Consider the following 16,663-nt stretch of genomic DNA (forward strand, 5'->3'; position numbering starts at 1 on the left):
GCCGCCGCGCCCCCCGCCCCAGCCGCCGCCCCCGCGCGAGCTCGCCGCGGACTTCATGGCGCGCCCTGGGCGCACGGGGGGCTGGGCACGGTCGTCAGAGGTTACCGCTGGCCCGGGGCGGTGGTCAGGGGTCGCCGGTGGCTCTGAACAGGCGTCCTGGAGGGGACAGGGCGGCGCTGTCCGCGCGGTTAGCAGAGGCGGGCGGCGGGGCGGGGTGGGCGGCAGTCGGGACCAATCTACCGCAGTCCCCGCATCCCCGGAGCCGCCCTTTGACGCAGGGACAGGCGTGATTGCATCACAGCCGCTCTGGCGACCTTGCAGCCCCGGAAGCCCCCCTCTCCCGGCCTGCGCGCAGACGCAGCCCCTTCACTAGAACACTGCGCCTCCCCATCTTCTGCTTTCTTGGGGATCACGAGGGCGTCTCTGTGGCAGGAGATGGGGAGACAAGCATCGGCGTCAGTCCCTGCTGCGATCGGGAAGCTTACCTGACTCTGGGGATCTTGTCTGAATTTGGACAAGTTTCTTGATCTATCTGGGTGTCATTATCCCATCTGTAAAATAGAACCTTCCTCAAAGGTTTGGTTTAAAAAAAATTTTTTTTAATTGTTTGTTTAAATATACATTTTTTTCTTCCCTCAAAGGTTTGTTTCGAAGCGCCACATACTCTTACCCTAGCCGTGGCGCGGGCTAAGTTCTCTAAAAGCATTGGCTTCTTTGTTTGGATGTTTATATACTTCTTTTGGTCATGTTCTTTTCTTTTCCTTTTTTTTTTTTTTTTTTTTTAAAGATGACTGGTAAGGGGATCTTAACCCTTGACTTGGCGTTGTCAGCACCACGCTCACCCAGTGAGCAACCCGGCCATCCCTATGTGGGATCCGAACCCGTGGCCTTGGCGTTATCAGCACCACACTCTCCCGAGTGAGCCACGGGCCGGCCCTCAGAGGACTTCTAATAGGTTGGACAGGGTAAATCAGAAAGAGAAAAGTTGAGGGGCCAGCCTGTGGCTCACTTGGGAGAGTGTGGTGCTGACAACACCAAGTCAAGGGTTAAGATCCCCTTACCAGTCATCTTTAAAAAAAAAAAAAAAGAAAGAAAGAAAGAGGAAAATTGAAAGCCAGGGATTGCCAAAATATAGTGGCTCCCCTGCTGTGGTTAATAGCTAGCAGGCTGCAGCCCTGGTTGCCTTCTACTTCCTTCGCTCTACCCCATCAACTGTGCTAAATCCCAGAACTTGCTCTGGGATACAGGGCAGCAAGAAAGTATTGATTCTTCAGTGGAATGGTGGTCTACAGACTGGTACCCTAAATCCTATAGCACACTTCCACAGGAGCCAAAATCTCGCGTTTATCCTTGAATTCTAGTCTATGCTTCAAAAACCCGCTCTTTCAGTCTAGTCTGTAGGATCTTTTTAAAAAAGAACCATTGGGAAGCACCAAGGACAGCAACACAAGAGCCGCCACGGAGGCGTTAGCGTTTGATCAGCACCGGGGACAGCGACACTAATTGGGGCTATTTTGGCCACTGGCGCTGGCTGCTGAGGAAGACGATATAGGTCGTGCAAGCAACTGGCTGAACTCAGTTGAACTGAGTGGAACTCAGTACCTGGCCCACAGAGAGACACAGTGTACCTGAAGACCAGGGCACATGTCAGGCAGGGGCTACTGAACGCTCCAGATGTGCACACAATAAAACTTTCATTGCATCCCGGACCACAACTCTTCCTGTCTCACATTTGTGCACAGTGATGCCTGAGCTGGTTTCTCCTGAGGACCAAAGTACCTCCTTAATAGGGGCCAGAAGTCTACGTGTTGGAATGTGGACAAGGTCAGAGAGTGAAATGTAAGGTTCTTGAGGTGGATAGTTCCCATAAAATACTCTCCTTAGTGGTTTCTACTCTAACTACAAATTGAGGAGTGTTCCCCCAAAATGATGAGCTACGCTTGGTGTCTTGGTTTGGGTTTCCCCCAAAATCAGACCCTGTGACGGTTAATTTTTTTTTTTATCCTTTTTGTCTTTTTTTCGTGTCTGGCAACGGATCGCAACCCTCAGTGTCGCGCCCGTACCGGACCGGGACTGGCAACGGGATCGCAACCCTTGGTGCTGTGCCCGCACCTCACTCAGCCAGTGAGTGGAACCAGTCTGTATGTGGGATCCAAACCCTCGGCGGGAGCGCCACCGCGCTCTCAAGCGGCGCACTGTAGCAGTGCGCCACCGGGCTGGCCCTGTGATGGTTAATTTTATATGTCAACTTGACAGGGACATGGGGTGTCCAGATACTTGGTCTATATTCTGAGTGTTCCTGTGAGGGTGTTTTAGGATGAGATTAACACTTAAGTCAGTAGACTGAGTAAAGTAGATTGCCTTCCATAATTGGGTGGGCCTCATCCTATCAGTCAAAGGCCTGAATCAAACAAAAGGATGACCCTTCCCAAAAAAGAGAGAATTCTCCTACCCGATGGCCTCTGAACTGGCACATTAGCTCTTCCTGCCTGACCACATTTCAACTGGGACATTAGCTCTACAGATTTTGGACTTGTCAGCCTCCATAATCACGTGAGCCAATTCCATTATACATATAATACATATATCTCCTACAGGTTCTATTTTTTGGAGACAGACAAGGACTTGAGTCTGGGTGGGTTATTTGTGAGCTGATCCTAGCAAGCACATGTGAGGGTGAGGAGAATGAGGCAGAGAAGATAGAAAGGCTGCATTAATCTGCATTAATAAGCAGATTACCACAGTGAGCAATTGGGGCTCAACTGTTCTGGGTACCCTCCGAGAGATTGTGTGGGAGGCATCTCAGAACTGTTCCACTGCCGCCTGGGAGGCTGGGAGGCTGGAGCACTAATCCACCAGTCTCCCTTCCCTATTGTCAGGAGTTGAAATTGCTGCTGTGCGTGGTTCTGCAAGCTCCCCTGATGCTACAGCCAGCTCTCAGGCAGAGAGCAGGCACTGAAGTGAGAAGCTGCCATCATGCTGTAAACTGTTTACCACAGCTGCAGGTGAGCTCAGAGGTGGGCCTAGGGAATAGAGGGTAAGGCAGCAACAGTGCCTGCTTCACTCGGCCCATACATTTCGTATACCTCCAGAATTTTATTACTTAGAAAATGTGTGTGAGCTCATAAAGCATAGTACATTAGCAAAGAAAGCTATATCATAAATGTGCTAATAGTACATGTGATACAGGTATTCAACTTAGCCGTACAGAACTTTCGTCAATGAGCATAAGTATTTTCCATCACTCTGGTACACAGTATTGTGGAGGTCTGCACTTATGTTTGCATAACTTCTTCCTTCTTTGCTTTTTGTTCAGGCTTCAAAAGTCCAGTCCCCAACAATGAACCCTCTCCACTTATGCCTCCAGGCTACTGAAGGGGATCCATATCCAACACAAAGGGATCTGCCAAACTTTTACCTGAAACAGCTTTTTTGTTTTGTTTTAGTTTTTATTGAATCAAAATTGATTATACATATTTTGGGGATTCAACACTGAGGTATGTTGGTCAAATCAATATTACTAGCACATATATTGTTACAAATTGTAATTATTCTTTATGCCTCTTGTCCAATGTCTTCCCATCCTCCTCCACGCCCCCAATCTCCCTAGATTTCTTCTCTCCCTCTGAAAGAATAATGGTTACTCTGTTGATTTGTTGCCTAGATGATCTGTCCAATGCTGAGAGGTGTGATCAGGTCCCCCAATATTATCATAGAGCAGATGTTTCTTCTGTCACTCTGAAATGGGCTTTGTGGAGGGAGACATCCTCTTCTTTATCTCTATTTGATTCTCCTTGTATAAATGCACTCCAGTGGCTGGGGGACCATCTGCGTGGTGGTTGTGGCATCTAGCCGCTTTTGCAGCAGCCATGGTTATTGTGGTGGCTGTGGTGGGCCACCCATATGGAGGTGATGTTTTCAGCATAGTCCTTGGTGCTGGCAGTATGCCTGGTTGTGGGGAATGTCTGGTCCCCAGCTCCATACCTAGGGTTTCTGGGCAGGCCCTCAGGTGCTGGTGCAGTGTACCTGGTTGTGGGAGGGCAGTCTGGTCCCCAGATCCAGGCTCACTGTATGGTCCAGAGAGACATTTCATAATGACAAAGAAAATAAAGTCACCAGCAAGATAAAATTGATCCCCATTGAGGATCCTATATTTGCAAATTCACCAGCTTGATGAAATTTATTTGTAACCCCCAAATCAATACTGTGGAGCTTTTTTTCATGGACAGGCACAGAGCAGCAAAAAATCTGTCATCCAATGAAGATGCTCCCAGCTGAGGACAAATGAAGGCAAGCTTAAAGGTCACAACCAGGGCCCTTAGACCTGAATGAGATTAAAGATTATCTGAAGCCAAACTGGCTTGTTTTCTTTGTTTTCCCAAAGACTAGCATATTAAAAACAGGATAATCAGAGCTTTACTATTTCCTAAGAAAAAGCTTCTGACATCTGTATTATCTAATAATATTTATGTTTCTGTAAAGTATGTATGGAAAGACAATGTTTTACAGATAAAATCAGGTATAGTTATGGTCTCAGGAAGCTAAAGGTCTGATTTGTTAGCATATGAACTAACCAAGAACTTTGGTTAATTTAACATTCCCCATAGTCTTTTTCATTATTTTCTCCTACATCTCATCGAATCCTGTTTTTAAGTTACAAAATGTCCCAGACCTTCTGACCCATGAATTCTATTATCTAGGTGGGGTGTCTCTGCAGTCAGTAGGCTAAAAGGAAACTGCTTAGTCTTCTCATGTTTGTTGGAGGGAGCAGTAATCTAACATGGACACATCAGACTTCTACATACCAGTTTTGTTTGTAAATTAGGGCTATCATTAGATGCTGTTACTCATTAATAGCATCTGTAAGGTTCTTTTGAGCTTGGTGGCCCTTGGAAACAGCATGGTACGTTAGGGTTCATATTTATTAACCATTTTTCTATTGTTAGTTTTTAAATAACTGGTTATACATATTCATGGAATACAAAGCTGTCACCACCTGTGTCCAAGATGTGATGATCAGAGCAATTCTATCAGCATGCCCATGACCACAAATTGCCATTATTCTCCGTGTCTCCCACTCAACCTCTCCCTGACATCCCTCCTCCCCACCTCTTCCCCAGGTAATCCTAGGTTTGTTCTCTCCCTCTGCCAATCCAAAGCACCACGTGGTCTTTCCTTCTTTCTCTTAGCTCCCACATATGAGTGAGGACATGCAGTATTTTTCCCTCTGTGCCTGGCTTATTTCACTTAACATAATTTTTTCTAAGCTCATACATATTGCTGCGAATGGCAGAATTTCATTTTTTACGGCTGAGTAGTATTCCATAGTGTATATATATATCACATCTTCCTTATTCAGTCATCTGTTGATGGACATTTAGGTTGGTTCCATATCTTGGCTGTTGTAAACAGAGCTGTGACGAACATGGGAGTGTACGTATCCCTTTGACATGATTTCCATTCCTTTGGGTATATACCTAAAAGTGGGATTTGCTAGATTATATACTAGGTCTGTAACTGCTTGAAAATTCTCCCTACTGTTTTCCATAGTGGCTGTACTAATTTACAGTCTCACCAGCAGTGTAGGAGAGTTCTTCTCTCTCCACTTCCTTGCCAGTATTTGTTATTCAGCTTTTTTGATTATAGCCAGTCTAACTGGAGAGTTTTTGCTGTTTTTTGGTGGCTGGCTGGTATGAAGATATGAACTTTTGACCCTGGTGTTATCAGCAGCATGCTCTAACCAACCGAACTAATCAGCCAGCTCTGTGTTAGCTTCTTTACATGAATTCTCATTTCATTTTAAATTTGTTGGGAGAGTCCATTGATTACTGACTCAGCAATTACTGCCGTAAGCCCTTCTCCTGCAAATCCTGCTTGCTGCCACCAGCAATCTCCACCTTCTGTCTTGCTAAAAGAACTCCAATTTCATGAAGTGAGACAATATGTCAACCCCAGGGGACCAATCTTGACTGGTCTAAGCAAATCATGGCAATTTTGTCCTTCTTAGCTTAGCTATTCATGCTTTCTAGCTTCCCTTGCAACTAGGATTGGCACATAACCAATGAGATGCTAAAAGTTAATCTGCAGATTCAGGAAAATTTCCAGTCTGTTAAGTTTTCTTGCTCCCTTCCCTTGAACATGGGGCTATTACACTGCTGATGTCATCTTTTGCTAAAATGAAAAGAGCTTGAATTTGAGCGTTAGACACCACACGAGTATGAATCTTGACTTTGTTCCTGAGCAATCCAGGGCAAGTTACTTATCTCTGTGGAGGCTGTTTTTTCCCTTATAAAACAGGGATAAGTATCTACCAAAGAACAATGGAATGAGGAATAAATGGGACAATGAAGGAATGAAAAGTTCTTTGGGCCTACAGTAGGGCTCAATAAATGGGATTCTTTATCTAATTAATAAAAACATATCCCTACAAACCAATAAACTCTCTCACTGTGGTACACAAATCTTATGTTACTCCATGGCCTCCCCTAAGTCATTCTGGTTTAATGCTCAGCAAGAAATAAGTAGATTTGTGAAAGTGATTTTTTTCTTTTTAGAACTCCAGTTGTTAGAGATAAAGAACCACATTTTGCATAGATAGTAGACAAATTTTCTTTACTTGTTTTTGTATCCACATGATTGTAAAAAAACAAACAGTGCTAATGGCCACTTTGGTAAAAACACACAGTGTTCAAACCTAAGAAGGATTACATCCTTTGGACAGGTTTTATTCCCAGGATATCAAACCCCTTGGCCATGACAGCAGCTACTGCTTCACAAAGCAGCATACGCCACATGTTCACCTTCAATACTTTTCCTGAGAGGACAGAAAAAAGAAGATATTAACTTGTTTCTCTTTTTGAAAATCATTACTAAAGAACTTATGTAACACAGATTTCTTTTGGATTTTACTTAGAAGTGAACAGGCCCAACCCATACATGTTTTGGGGCTTTAACTAGAATCACTTTTACCTTAAACTATAAAGAGGGATGATCCAAAAAATAAAGGCATTTCTGTGTCAACAGATCAAGAGATCTGTTTTTAACTGATAATTAAGATAAGAGATACAAGGTCTGCAGCTATTAGAACTATAAATTTTGGGCCAGCCCGTGGCTCACTTGGGAGAGCGTGGTGCTGATAACACCAAGTCAAGGGTTAAGATCCCCTTATCGGTCATCTTAAAAAAAAAAAAAAAAAAAAACCCTGTAAATTTTATCTTTCTTTTCAAAATTCAGAGTTCTTTCCTAGGCCTTATGCTCTGAAATAATTAAACCTTAATATTAGTGAGTTTTTCCCCACCAATAAAGTTTCAGTTCTCAGGCATGACCCTCACAAATGCCTACTTGCCTTGTAACACATTGATTCAGTCTACTTCATTAACTATGTAACATGATGGACAGCAGAAAGCTAAAGGTAAGAAAAGATATCAATTGTTTTCCAAGGGTAGTTTCCATTATCAAGAACACTCAGATTCATTCTGGGACCCTTAGACACACTGCTTTTGTTGGAAATATCCTATCCCCAGTGGTCTTGCAATTGTTTTCTTTGGAGTCTTAAGGTTCTATTCCATGTGCCCAAGAGTGAAAAAATAGACTAAACGGGCAGAATTCCATTTCTGCTTTTATTAGCACTAGTTCAAATTTGTCTGTTATGTCTGATTTGGATCACTGCGCAACTATTTGGGAAAAAAGGGGGGGGTGTTCTATGAATAAAACAAATCTGAAAACCTCCCCCACCCAATTTAAATGCCTAGATGGTGCCCCATCCCCAATATGTCCACTAGGTGAGACACTTACCAGTCTGTCGATCTTTCTCTACACAATAGCAGCTATCATAGAACTCTGTGAAAGTAGTTGCCAGCTCATAGATATAGTCACAGAGAGTATGGAGAAATAAGTCATCTAAAATCTTTTGCAGAATCTCAGGGAACCGTAAAATGCACCGGCCCAGTTTCCATTCCTTCTCATGGTCCAAAATGATCTTGGTCTCTCGAGCAGCTTTCTGGAGCATCTCTTCATCAATATTGGCCAGACGTGCAATAGACCTGAAAAATCAGGCAATTGCTCCCTTTCATTAGGCATGCTCATTCTTTTCCACTCAAAAACACATAAGAAGTGACTGATGATAATCAGAAATTATCATCAATTAAAAAGAAATTCTTATAAAACAGATGAAGTATTTTATTACAGAGCATACTATTAGGCAAGACTAATAATCTGGTCTTAAGCATTTTGTTACACTGAAAACAGGAATATAATTCTTTTGGTGGTCAGCTGACACCTCCCCGGTATTTAAACCAAGAATATCTGCCAGAACAAACAGGGTCAGGCATAGGAATTCTGGTATAACTGAAATTCTAGAAGAGGATGCTTGCACACAGTAAAATAAGCCAGGAAAACACATTTTGGAGCAACTAAAATAACACAAAGTCTATGTACTATTACCTGATTCTAGTGAAGGCATACAGCAAGTAAGCAGCGGTGTTTCCTCTGTCATCTAGCATTTTATCAAAGGAGAAGACGTAGTCATTCAACCGGTTGTGGGAAAGGTCAGCATATTTGATACAGCCATAAGCAACAGATGTCTGAGCAGCCTTCAATTCCTCTGCAGTTAAGACCTTTGGGAAAAACACAACAATACTTCATAGCTTACTGACCACTGATTCTGCCCTGGTGTTTCACAGACAGAAGACTGGGTTAGGGAGCATCTAATGATGCTCTCTTATCAATAAACTTTAGTAAATATTGACATTGAGGTAGAATGACATGGGCCAATGTATGAAGAGAATAATGAAAATATAAAACTCAACTGTGCACAACAAAACAATGCTTCTATGAGAAACCTGACTTGTAAAAATATCAAGTATCAGCATGAATACTTTCCTTTAATGTATTCAGTAGACATAAAACCAAAAGCACCAATGATTAGCTTATATTCACTTCATACCATAAACATTATGAGGTTACAGGAAACACAGTAACGTAGTAAAAGTAAAAAATTATCAAGTAAGTAACTGAAATCAACAGTATATCAAGAGTGAAAGAAAGAACTCATGCATTCTTTTGTAATATTTGGTCATGTATTCTGTAGATTAGGCCACAAATGATTAAAGCAGCTAGTTAAAAGCTGGGTAAAATACATTAAACTAACCGTTCAAAGTCACTGGAGAGCATCAACACAAGCAAAATTTGAGAGGCTATAATTCTCAGGAGAAGGGAAACATAGGAAATGAATTCCATACTCACTTGGCTTTTTCCCTGAGAGCATTTTCCAAATCACTATATGGTGGACAAGGGGGACAAAAGCCAAGCAGAAAGAAGTGGTTTTATTGGGGCAAGAAGAGTTCAGAGTATGGGGGCTACTAAGGAAGCAAATACAAAATCCCCAAGAGGAGGGAACCACAGAGGAATGAAAAACTCTTGGAACAATTTTCTTTCAAATTGTCATATGGCTGGCAAGCACATAGCAAGACTCCCAAAAAAATCTAGCAGGAAAGAGCAATGGGGTGATTAAAAAGCTGAGCAGAGATTTCAGTAGCTGTGTAATGCTGGGCAGTAACAGTAGCAGCAAGGTGGAAGGGTGCTTTTAGAAAACACCCTAGTGAACCAAAGGGCCATATTTTAGGAGTAAGGACCTTACCCTAGCAGTAAAAGGTAAAATTGGAAGAGTTCAACACTAACAAAGCCTGAGACCAACATTGACAGGACCAAGATAATTAACTGATTAGCTATCTGCCAGCTACAAAAGAACTGTCTCTCGGGGAGATAACCTCAGCCAGAACCTTTGTAATTTTTCAATCACAATGTCCAGCATCTAATAACAGATGAAGCTTCCTAAAAGCAAGATGAAATGACTAAACACTAAGCTGGGGGTGGGGGGGATGGGGGGGTCAGTAGGGAGGAAGGGAGGGGGAAAACGATTTACTTTAAAAATATTTATTAGTGAGAAGTGGAAAAATAGTAACTTTACAGTGGAGAAAACTGAACGTTATCACCTTAACCAAGTGATTAAAAGTAGTATTGCCAATCATGAGACTTACCAACATCATGTGCCTCCTGAAATGAACTGAGAAGGACTCTACATCTACTCTTGCCAAGACTGCATAACCTGAATTTAATCATGAGGAAATATCAGACAAATCCAACTAAGAAGGATTCTACAAAATAACTGACCAATACTCTTCAAAAGTGTAAAGGTCAGGGCCGGCCCGGTGGCACACTGGATAAGTGCGCCGCTTGGGAAGCGTGGCGGCGCTCCCGCCCGAGGGTTTGGATCCCACATACAGACCGGTTCCCGCTCACTGGCTGAGCGAGGCGCGGGGGCAACACCGAGGGTTGCGATCCCGATGCCGGTCCCGGTCCGGTACAGGGGCAACACTGAGGGTTGCGATCCGTTGCCGGACACGGAAAAAGACAAAAAAAAAAAAAAAAAAAAAAAAAAAAGTCAAAGAAAGACCAAGGAGACATGACAACTAAATGCAACATGTTATCCTGGAATGGATCCTGAACTAGGAAAACAACAACAACAACATTAGTGAGACCAATAGTGAAACTTGGATGAGATGAGTTAAGTACTGTATCAAAATAGATTTTCTGATTTTGATCATCATACTCTAGCTGTGTAAGATATTAGTATTTGGGGAAGCTAAGTAAAGGACATAAAAAATTCTTTATACTATTTTGCAACTTTTTGATGTCTAAAATTATTTTGAAATGAAAAGTTTAAAGAAAACTATGATTAACATGTTCAAAAAAGAGAAAGAGACAAAATTAGATGAAAAGATACAAGATTTCAACAGATATCTTGAATACAGAACAGCAAAATGTAATATCTGAAGTAGAAAATATTCAAAATGAAGCAAAGAGAAAGAAAAAAATCAGAGCATAACGAGACACATGGGACAGTGTCAAAGTTTTCAGTATAATATATGTACTTGGAATTCCAAAAAAAGCAGAATAAATAAAAGAAGTAATATCTGAAGATATGATCAAGAATTTTCCTAAACCAATGAAAGAATTCAACCCATAGATTTAGGAAGCTCTACAATCCCCGCAAGCAGGGTAAATACAAAAGAAAGAAGCAGACAAAAATGACTCCCCAAAACCATAGGCTTAGGCTTTTTTTAGTCAAAATGCTGGAAACAAAGCCTAAAAAAATACTAATAGTAGTTGGAGAAAAACATACACACCTTCAAAGAAGCAAGAACAAAACTTACAAGTGATTTTCAAAAGAAACTATGGAAGCTAGAAGACAATGGAATGCCATCTTTAAAATGTTGAAAGAAAACAGCTGCCAAAACCAAAAATAACAAAACAAAAAAAGAAAACAGCTGCCAAAGTAGAATTTTTTCTTTTTTTTTTGACAGCTGGCCTGTAAGGGGATCCAAATCCTTGACCTCAGTGTTGCCAGCTCTCCAATCCAAACTAGAATTCTATACCACCAAAAACATCATTCAAAATTGAAGGTGACAAAGACACTTTCAGACAAATGCTGACAGAATTTGTCACCAGCAGACATGTGCTATGAAAACATACTAAAGGAGATCTTCAGACTGAAGGAAAGTAGTCCTGGATGGAAGCAAAAAAAAAAAAAATGCAGGAAGGAATAAAGTACACGGGAAAGAGTGAATATGTGGATAAATATAAATAAATATTGATGGTTTAAAGCAAAAATAAAAATTTTAAAATTAAAAATGGGCAAATTTTTGAATAGATCCTTCACAAAAGATGAGTATCTAAAGCTGATAAGCTTAAAACAGTACTCAACAGCATTATTCATCAGGGAAATGCAAATTTTAACCACAATGAGATGCCACTGCACACTCATTAGAAAGGCTAAAACTGAGTAAACCAAGTGCTGGTAAAGACATGGAGCAGTTGGAACTTTCACATATTAGTAGTGGGAAATATAATGGTTACAACTTTCTCCTTGGCAATTTTTAACAAAGTTAAGCATAAGCCAACCCTACAACCCAGCAATGCTGTTCCTAGATATATATCCAAAAGAAAAAGTGTTATGTATCTCTGAGAGGGCTTGAACAATAATGTTTAAATTAGTTTTTTATTCATATTAGCCAATGACTGGAAACAATCCTAATGTCCACCAACAGGACAGATAAAATGTGGTACATCCATACAACAGAATACTATTAAGTAATAAAAGAAATGAACTACTGATACACATGGAAAAGAGCACATACTTTAAATTTCATTTATATGAAATTCCAAAATAAAATTTCTTGAGTGATGGAAATATATCTTGATCAGGTAATATAATAAGGTGTACACATGTAAAAATTCATCAACTTGTGCACTTTACTGCACACAAATTAACTTAAAAAAATATTAGCTGGGGGCCGGCCCAGTGGCGCACTGGATAGTGCGCCGCTTAGGAGGCGCAGCAGCGCTGCCGCCCGAGGGTTCGGATCCCACATACGGACCGGCTCCCGCTCACTGGCTGAGCGAGGCGTGGGAGCAACACCAAGGTTTGCAATCCCGTTGCCGGTCCCTGGTCCGGTACGGGGGCAACACTGAGGGTTGCAATCCGTTGCCGGACACGGAAAAATAAGACAAAAGACAAAAAAAAAAAAAAAAATATTAGCTGGGGTGTTCAAATAAATAAAAAATCCAAAGCAGTTTCTGTGATCAGGCAGACTAATTAACCAAGTTGATTAGGTGATTAAACTTTCTGCTTTTCATCTGATTGTGCCAGATGTGCCTAGGCCAGGATTAAAAGGCAAAACTACCTTCGAGATACTAGCTGGTTAGACTAGGCCACCACCTGCTGGAAGTAGAGAGAAAAGCTATTTGACATTTCATTTTGCTGGCAATGGAAAGGAAGCGGGTGGAGAGGATGTAGCCTTTTGGCCTGTCCATACTCTCAGAATTGTCAGTGACCTATTTGAACCAAAAGAGAAAGCTTCTCCTCAAAGGACATTTTTTGGTGCTTGGTTCTTTCATGTCTATCATCTTACTCTATTCTGTTTCCCCTTCTGTAGTTTTACTCTTCTGTTTCCAAAATGTCACTTCACTCGCTGGAAAGTAAGACATTAAGACCCTCTGCATCCCAATTCTTCACCTCTCCTCTGTTAAAATGATTTTTTTCTTGATGGATATGCTATTTATCCTAAGTGAATCACTGTACAGTATATGCATGTACTGAAATAACACACTGTACCCCACAAATATGCACAATTAAATTTTATTTATTTATTTATTTAGGTGGCCAGTATGGGGATCCAGACCATTAACCTTGGTGTGATTAAATTTTAAAATAAAACACAAAGGGAAAAATTTTTTTTTGTCAATTTTCATCATTTTAATATAATTCCTCCAAAGTCCACACAAACCCAAGCATATCCTCTCTAAGGGTGCTATGAAAATGAAAGCCTATCATGTTGCCTGCTCTGATGGCTCATCAGTGGCGCTGATGGGTAAGCACTGACTGCTATGCATACTCTACAAAAAGCTCCCAGAGAAGGAATTCAGCAGACGTAGTCTCTAATGTAAACTGTAGACTCAAACCCCTTCAGTCTGCAATATTCTCCCATCATTGGAAACTGCCATTAAGAAGCAGAGATACTACTCCACATTAACAAAGGGGGAAAAAGCCATGGTCTTTTGTAATAGCCAAGAACTGTATTTTCAAAATAAATATTCAGTAATTCACCAAACAAACCTACCGTGCAATAAAATCTGAGCAATATAAGCCTGCCCTAGGTGGACTGACTTCATAATTCTCTTCAGATCTCAATCAAAACAAAAATGAAAGATCACAACACAATGCATAGTACACATTATGCCAGTAAGGCCTTGGATTACCTTGTCTCTTTCTTTTTCCTTCAACTTGTCCATGGATCGTTTTAGTCCTTCTTCTAGAAGGTCTTTTAGGCGCACTGTTTCACCTGAACGTGTTTTAAACTTCTTTCTGAAAACATTTAAAAGCCCCAATCAAAAAGATTTTAAAACAGACCTTTTAACTTAGAAGTATTTGAAAATGAAGGTTTGAGGGACCTGAACACAAACTGCAACATACACTTGTTCAAATCTCTAAGGTATGTTTCTCTGGAGAACTGTTAAGAGAGGGCTTAATGCCAATAACACTGCCTTATTCTGGTTGGCAACAGGGAGGATGCCAAAAGAAACAAGGTGCTGTCAAGTATCTCTCATCTATAGACCTCAACTCAAAGCATCCTATGTTCCAGTTCCTAACAGCACTCTCTCTATGCACTCACCTTTAATACATTCCCTAACAGGGAAAGAAAGAAGATATTTGTCAGTTTGTTCACTTTCCTGGAAAACAAAGTTTGGCTTAGTTGTTTTACTTTTTTAGAAAAATTACTAATATAACACATGTTTGCTTCTAAAATTGCTTGCAAAGTCAGCAAATTCTTTACTGAAATCTCACTTGAATTTCTCTATTTAGTGATTCCTCTTGTTCAGTGGTAACCAATCCTGGATGCATATCAGAATCAGCTGGAGAGATTTTAAAAAATAGGACACAGGACCCCATTAAAATCTACTGAAATCAGAATCTCTGTGGATGGGGCAAAAGCACTTATAAGCACTGCTCTGGGCAGCTGCTCTACTGAAAGCATCTTGAGAAAAAATTTTACCTACTAAACAGAGCAGAAGTTTGCCTGACATCAAGTATATAAATTATCTTTTTCTTTGGTTACAAATCCTTCAAACGTAACAATGATACAAATAAAACACGCTTTTGACTCTAACAGAAAGCCTACCAAAATAAATGCAATACTTCCTATTAAGTTTTATTTTCAGAGCTTGTCTTAGAAAGGATCTACTTGTCTTTATCAAACTCCTTTATTATCTCGTAATTACATTAAATATTCCCATGGCTTTCCTTATGCCATACCCTCCTCCTTGAGAGCAAAACAACTTCCAAATCTTTGATAAAATGAAACTCATCATAAAGCCTAGATAAAATACTAAAGGAAGCCTTCCTTAGTATTTCTGCTCTGCAATAACTCATCCTTTCAGTTACTCCCTACCTGTGTCTGCCTTGAACTTTTATATTTTGTGTTAGTCTATTCTGACTAGTGGTTCTACTATGATGGATACACATCTGAACACCAATAGCACTTTTAAAACCTAATACCCACTCTATGCCTAATTCCCACTTTAGATCTAATAAGTCAGTAACTCCCATGGTAGGGCCTGGCATGTATATTTTCACAGGCTACATAGGAAATTGCTCTGCTCTGGATGATAGGCTCCTTCAGGTAAGAGGCCATCTCTATGAATCTTTCTGTACATACTGTGCAGCACCCAGCCAATGCCATGCACTGCAGGTACTCAATGAAGTGCCCAAGGAATAGTAGGAAGATGATGAAATAAAAAGATATATTTTTTATTACATAAAAACTTAAAATGGTAAATGCCACTAAAAAATAAATGGCATAATTTGTGAGCATTTTAATGTAAATATTTAAAATATGGTAAGCTGCCACTGGTGGGCTAGGATGCCTCAATTACATGATGCTGAGTGCAGAAACATAAAAAAAAAATTATCAAGAATCCCTTAGCCATTATACGATAAATTAAATGCCAAGATATGAATACTGGTGATAGGTGATAACTGTAGAAAGTAAATTTTATAATTTCAACCAACTGTAGGAATATCATCTAAGTGTCCAAAAAACCACCAGTTAAGAAACAAAAATACTATAAGCAATACTCAACTTGGTTAGTTTTTAAGCACTTTCTTAGGACCATAAACATTGTAGGAATCCAGTGTCTTCTGTTTCCAACAAAGTCTTTGACCTACATATAATTGATATCTAAAATAATACCTTGACACACCTAACCTGCCTTTTATACGCTGTACTAGGGCTTTTGTACATTGGTTAGTCAAACATCTTGAGTTAGTTCATGTGGTTTTTAGAAGCACTACCACCTCTGTGCAATGATAAAATATTTAAGTCTTGTTGACAAATCAAAGATGTCACAGATTTTAACAGACATGCTGATTAAATGGCAAGTGATCCTAAGACACTAGTGAGTATAAGATGTTAAATGTGAAATATTTTGTGTCTTTGAACTGGCAAATACTGTATATAAATATTTGATTTTACTTACCTTTTTATTTCATAAACACTGAGCAGAATGTGGGGGAATGATTAGAAAATAGGAAAACTGAAAGTACAGACATTGATATGAAGGTCTCAATAAACTTAATATTTTTAGGATGAACACGAAAAATGAAAGCAGTGAATCTTAAAAGTCAATTGGAATTTCAATAAATCTATACCTTTTGACCAAGTGTTCAACTGTGAAGGAAAAAACAGAGACATTTACAAAACGCTTAGACTATACTGTTAAATATTTCTGTCTGAAATCTGAGGAGGTGCTGTTATTATAGATTTTGTAATTTACATCTGTGGGAGTGGAAACACCTTTATAATCTGGTAAGTCTGCACTCTGTCTTTCATTCAACTTTGTACATACTGTATCTCCCTAAGTGGATACATTCTCTGGCAGTGATGAGACATAGGTATAAAACAGCTCAACTTGGCTAACCATTATAGCATATGTAGATAAAATTGTGGACTTTCTTAATTCTAATATAGTATCAAATAAAACATAGCTTCTTCCAAGGAAATGTGGGAATCAGTTATTTCACTACCATTTTGATTTACCAGACTTA

The 16,663-nt window shown here is 40.3% G+C and overlaps 2 protein-coding genes across 2 annotated transcripts in view; both read right to left on the reverse strand.

Moving 5' to 3' along the window:
* The window catches only part of LOC103590211 (rRNA/tRNA 2'-O-methyltransferase fibrillarin-like protein 1), a 1,076-nt gene extending 1,019 nt beyond the window's left edge, over positions 1–57 (reverse strand). Inside the window, exon 1 of the mRNA XM_008572404.1 lies at positions 2–57. Within this exon, the coding sequence (XP_008570626.1) occupies positions 2–57 (56 nt within the window). The remainder of the gene's footprint in view (position 1) is intronic.
* A 6,536-nt stretch (positions 58–6,593) lies between these two features.
* RARS (arginyl-tRNA synthetase) overlaps positions 6,594–16,663 on the reverse strand; it is a 29,997-nt gene continuing 19,927 nt past the window's right edge. The window contains exons 12-15 of the mRNA XM_008572401.1: positions 13,819–13,924; positions 8,443–8,615; positions 7,795–8,042; positions 6,594–6,814 (exon numbers count right to left, since the gene is read on the reverse strand). Coding sequence (XP_008570623.1) covers positions 6,705–6,814; positions 7,795–8,042; positions 8,443–8,615; positions 13,819–13,924 — 637 coding nt within the window. The 3' untranslated portion in view covers positions 6,594–6,704. The remainder of the gene's footprint in view (positions 6,815–7,794; positions 8,043–8,442; positions 8,616–13,818; positions 13,925–16,663) is intronic.

Source organism: Galeopterus variegatus, unplaced genomic scaffold, assembly GCF_000696425.1.
Source record: "Galeopterus variegatus unplaced genomic scaffold, G_variegatus-3.0.2 Scaffold780, whole genome shotgun sequence".
In the NCBI taxonomy this organism is placed as follows: domain Eukaryota; kingdom Metazoa; phylum Chordata; class Mammalia; order Dermoptera; family Cynocephalidae; genus Galeopterus; species Galeopterus variegatus.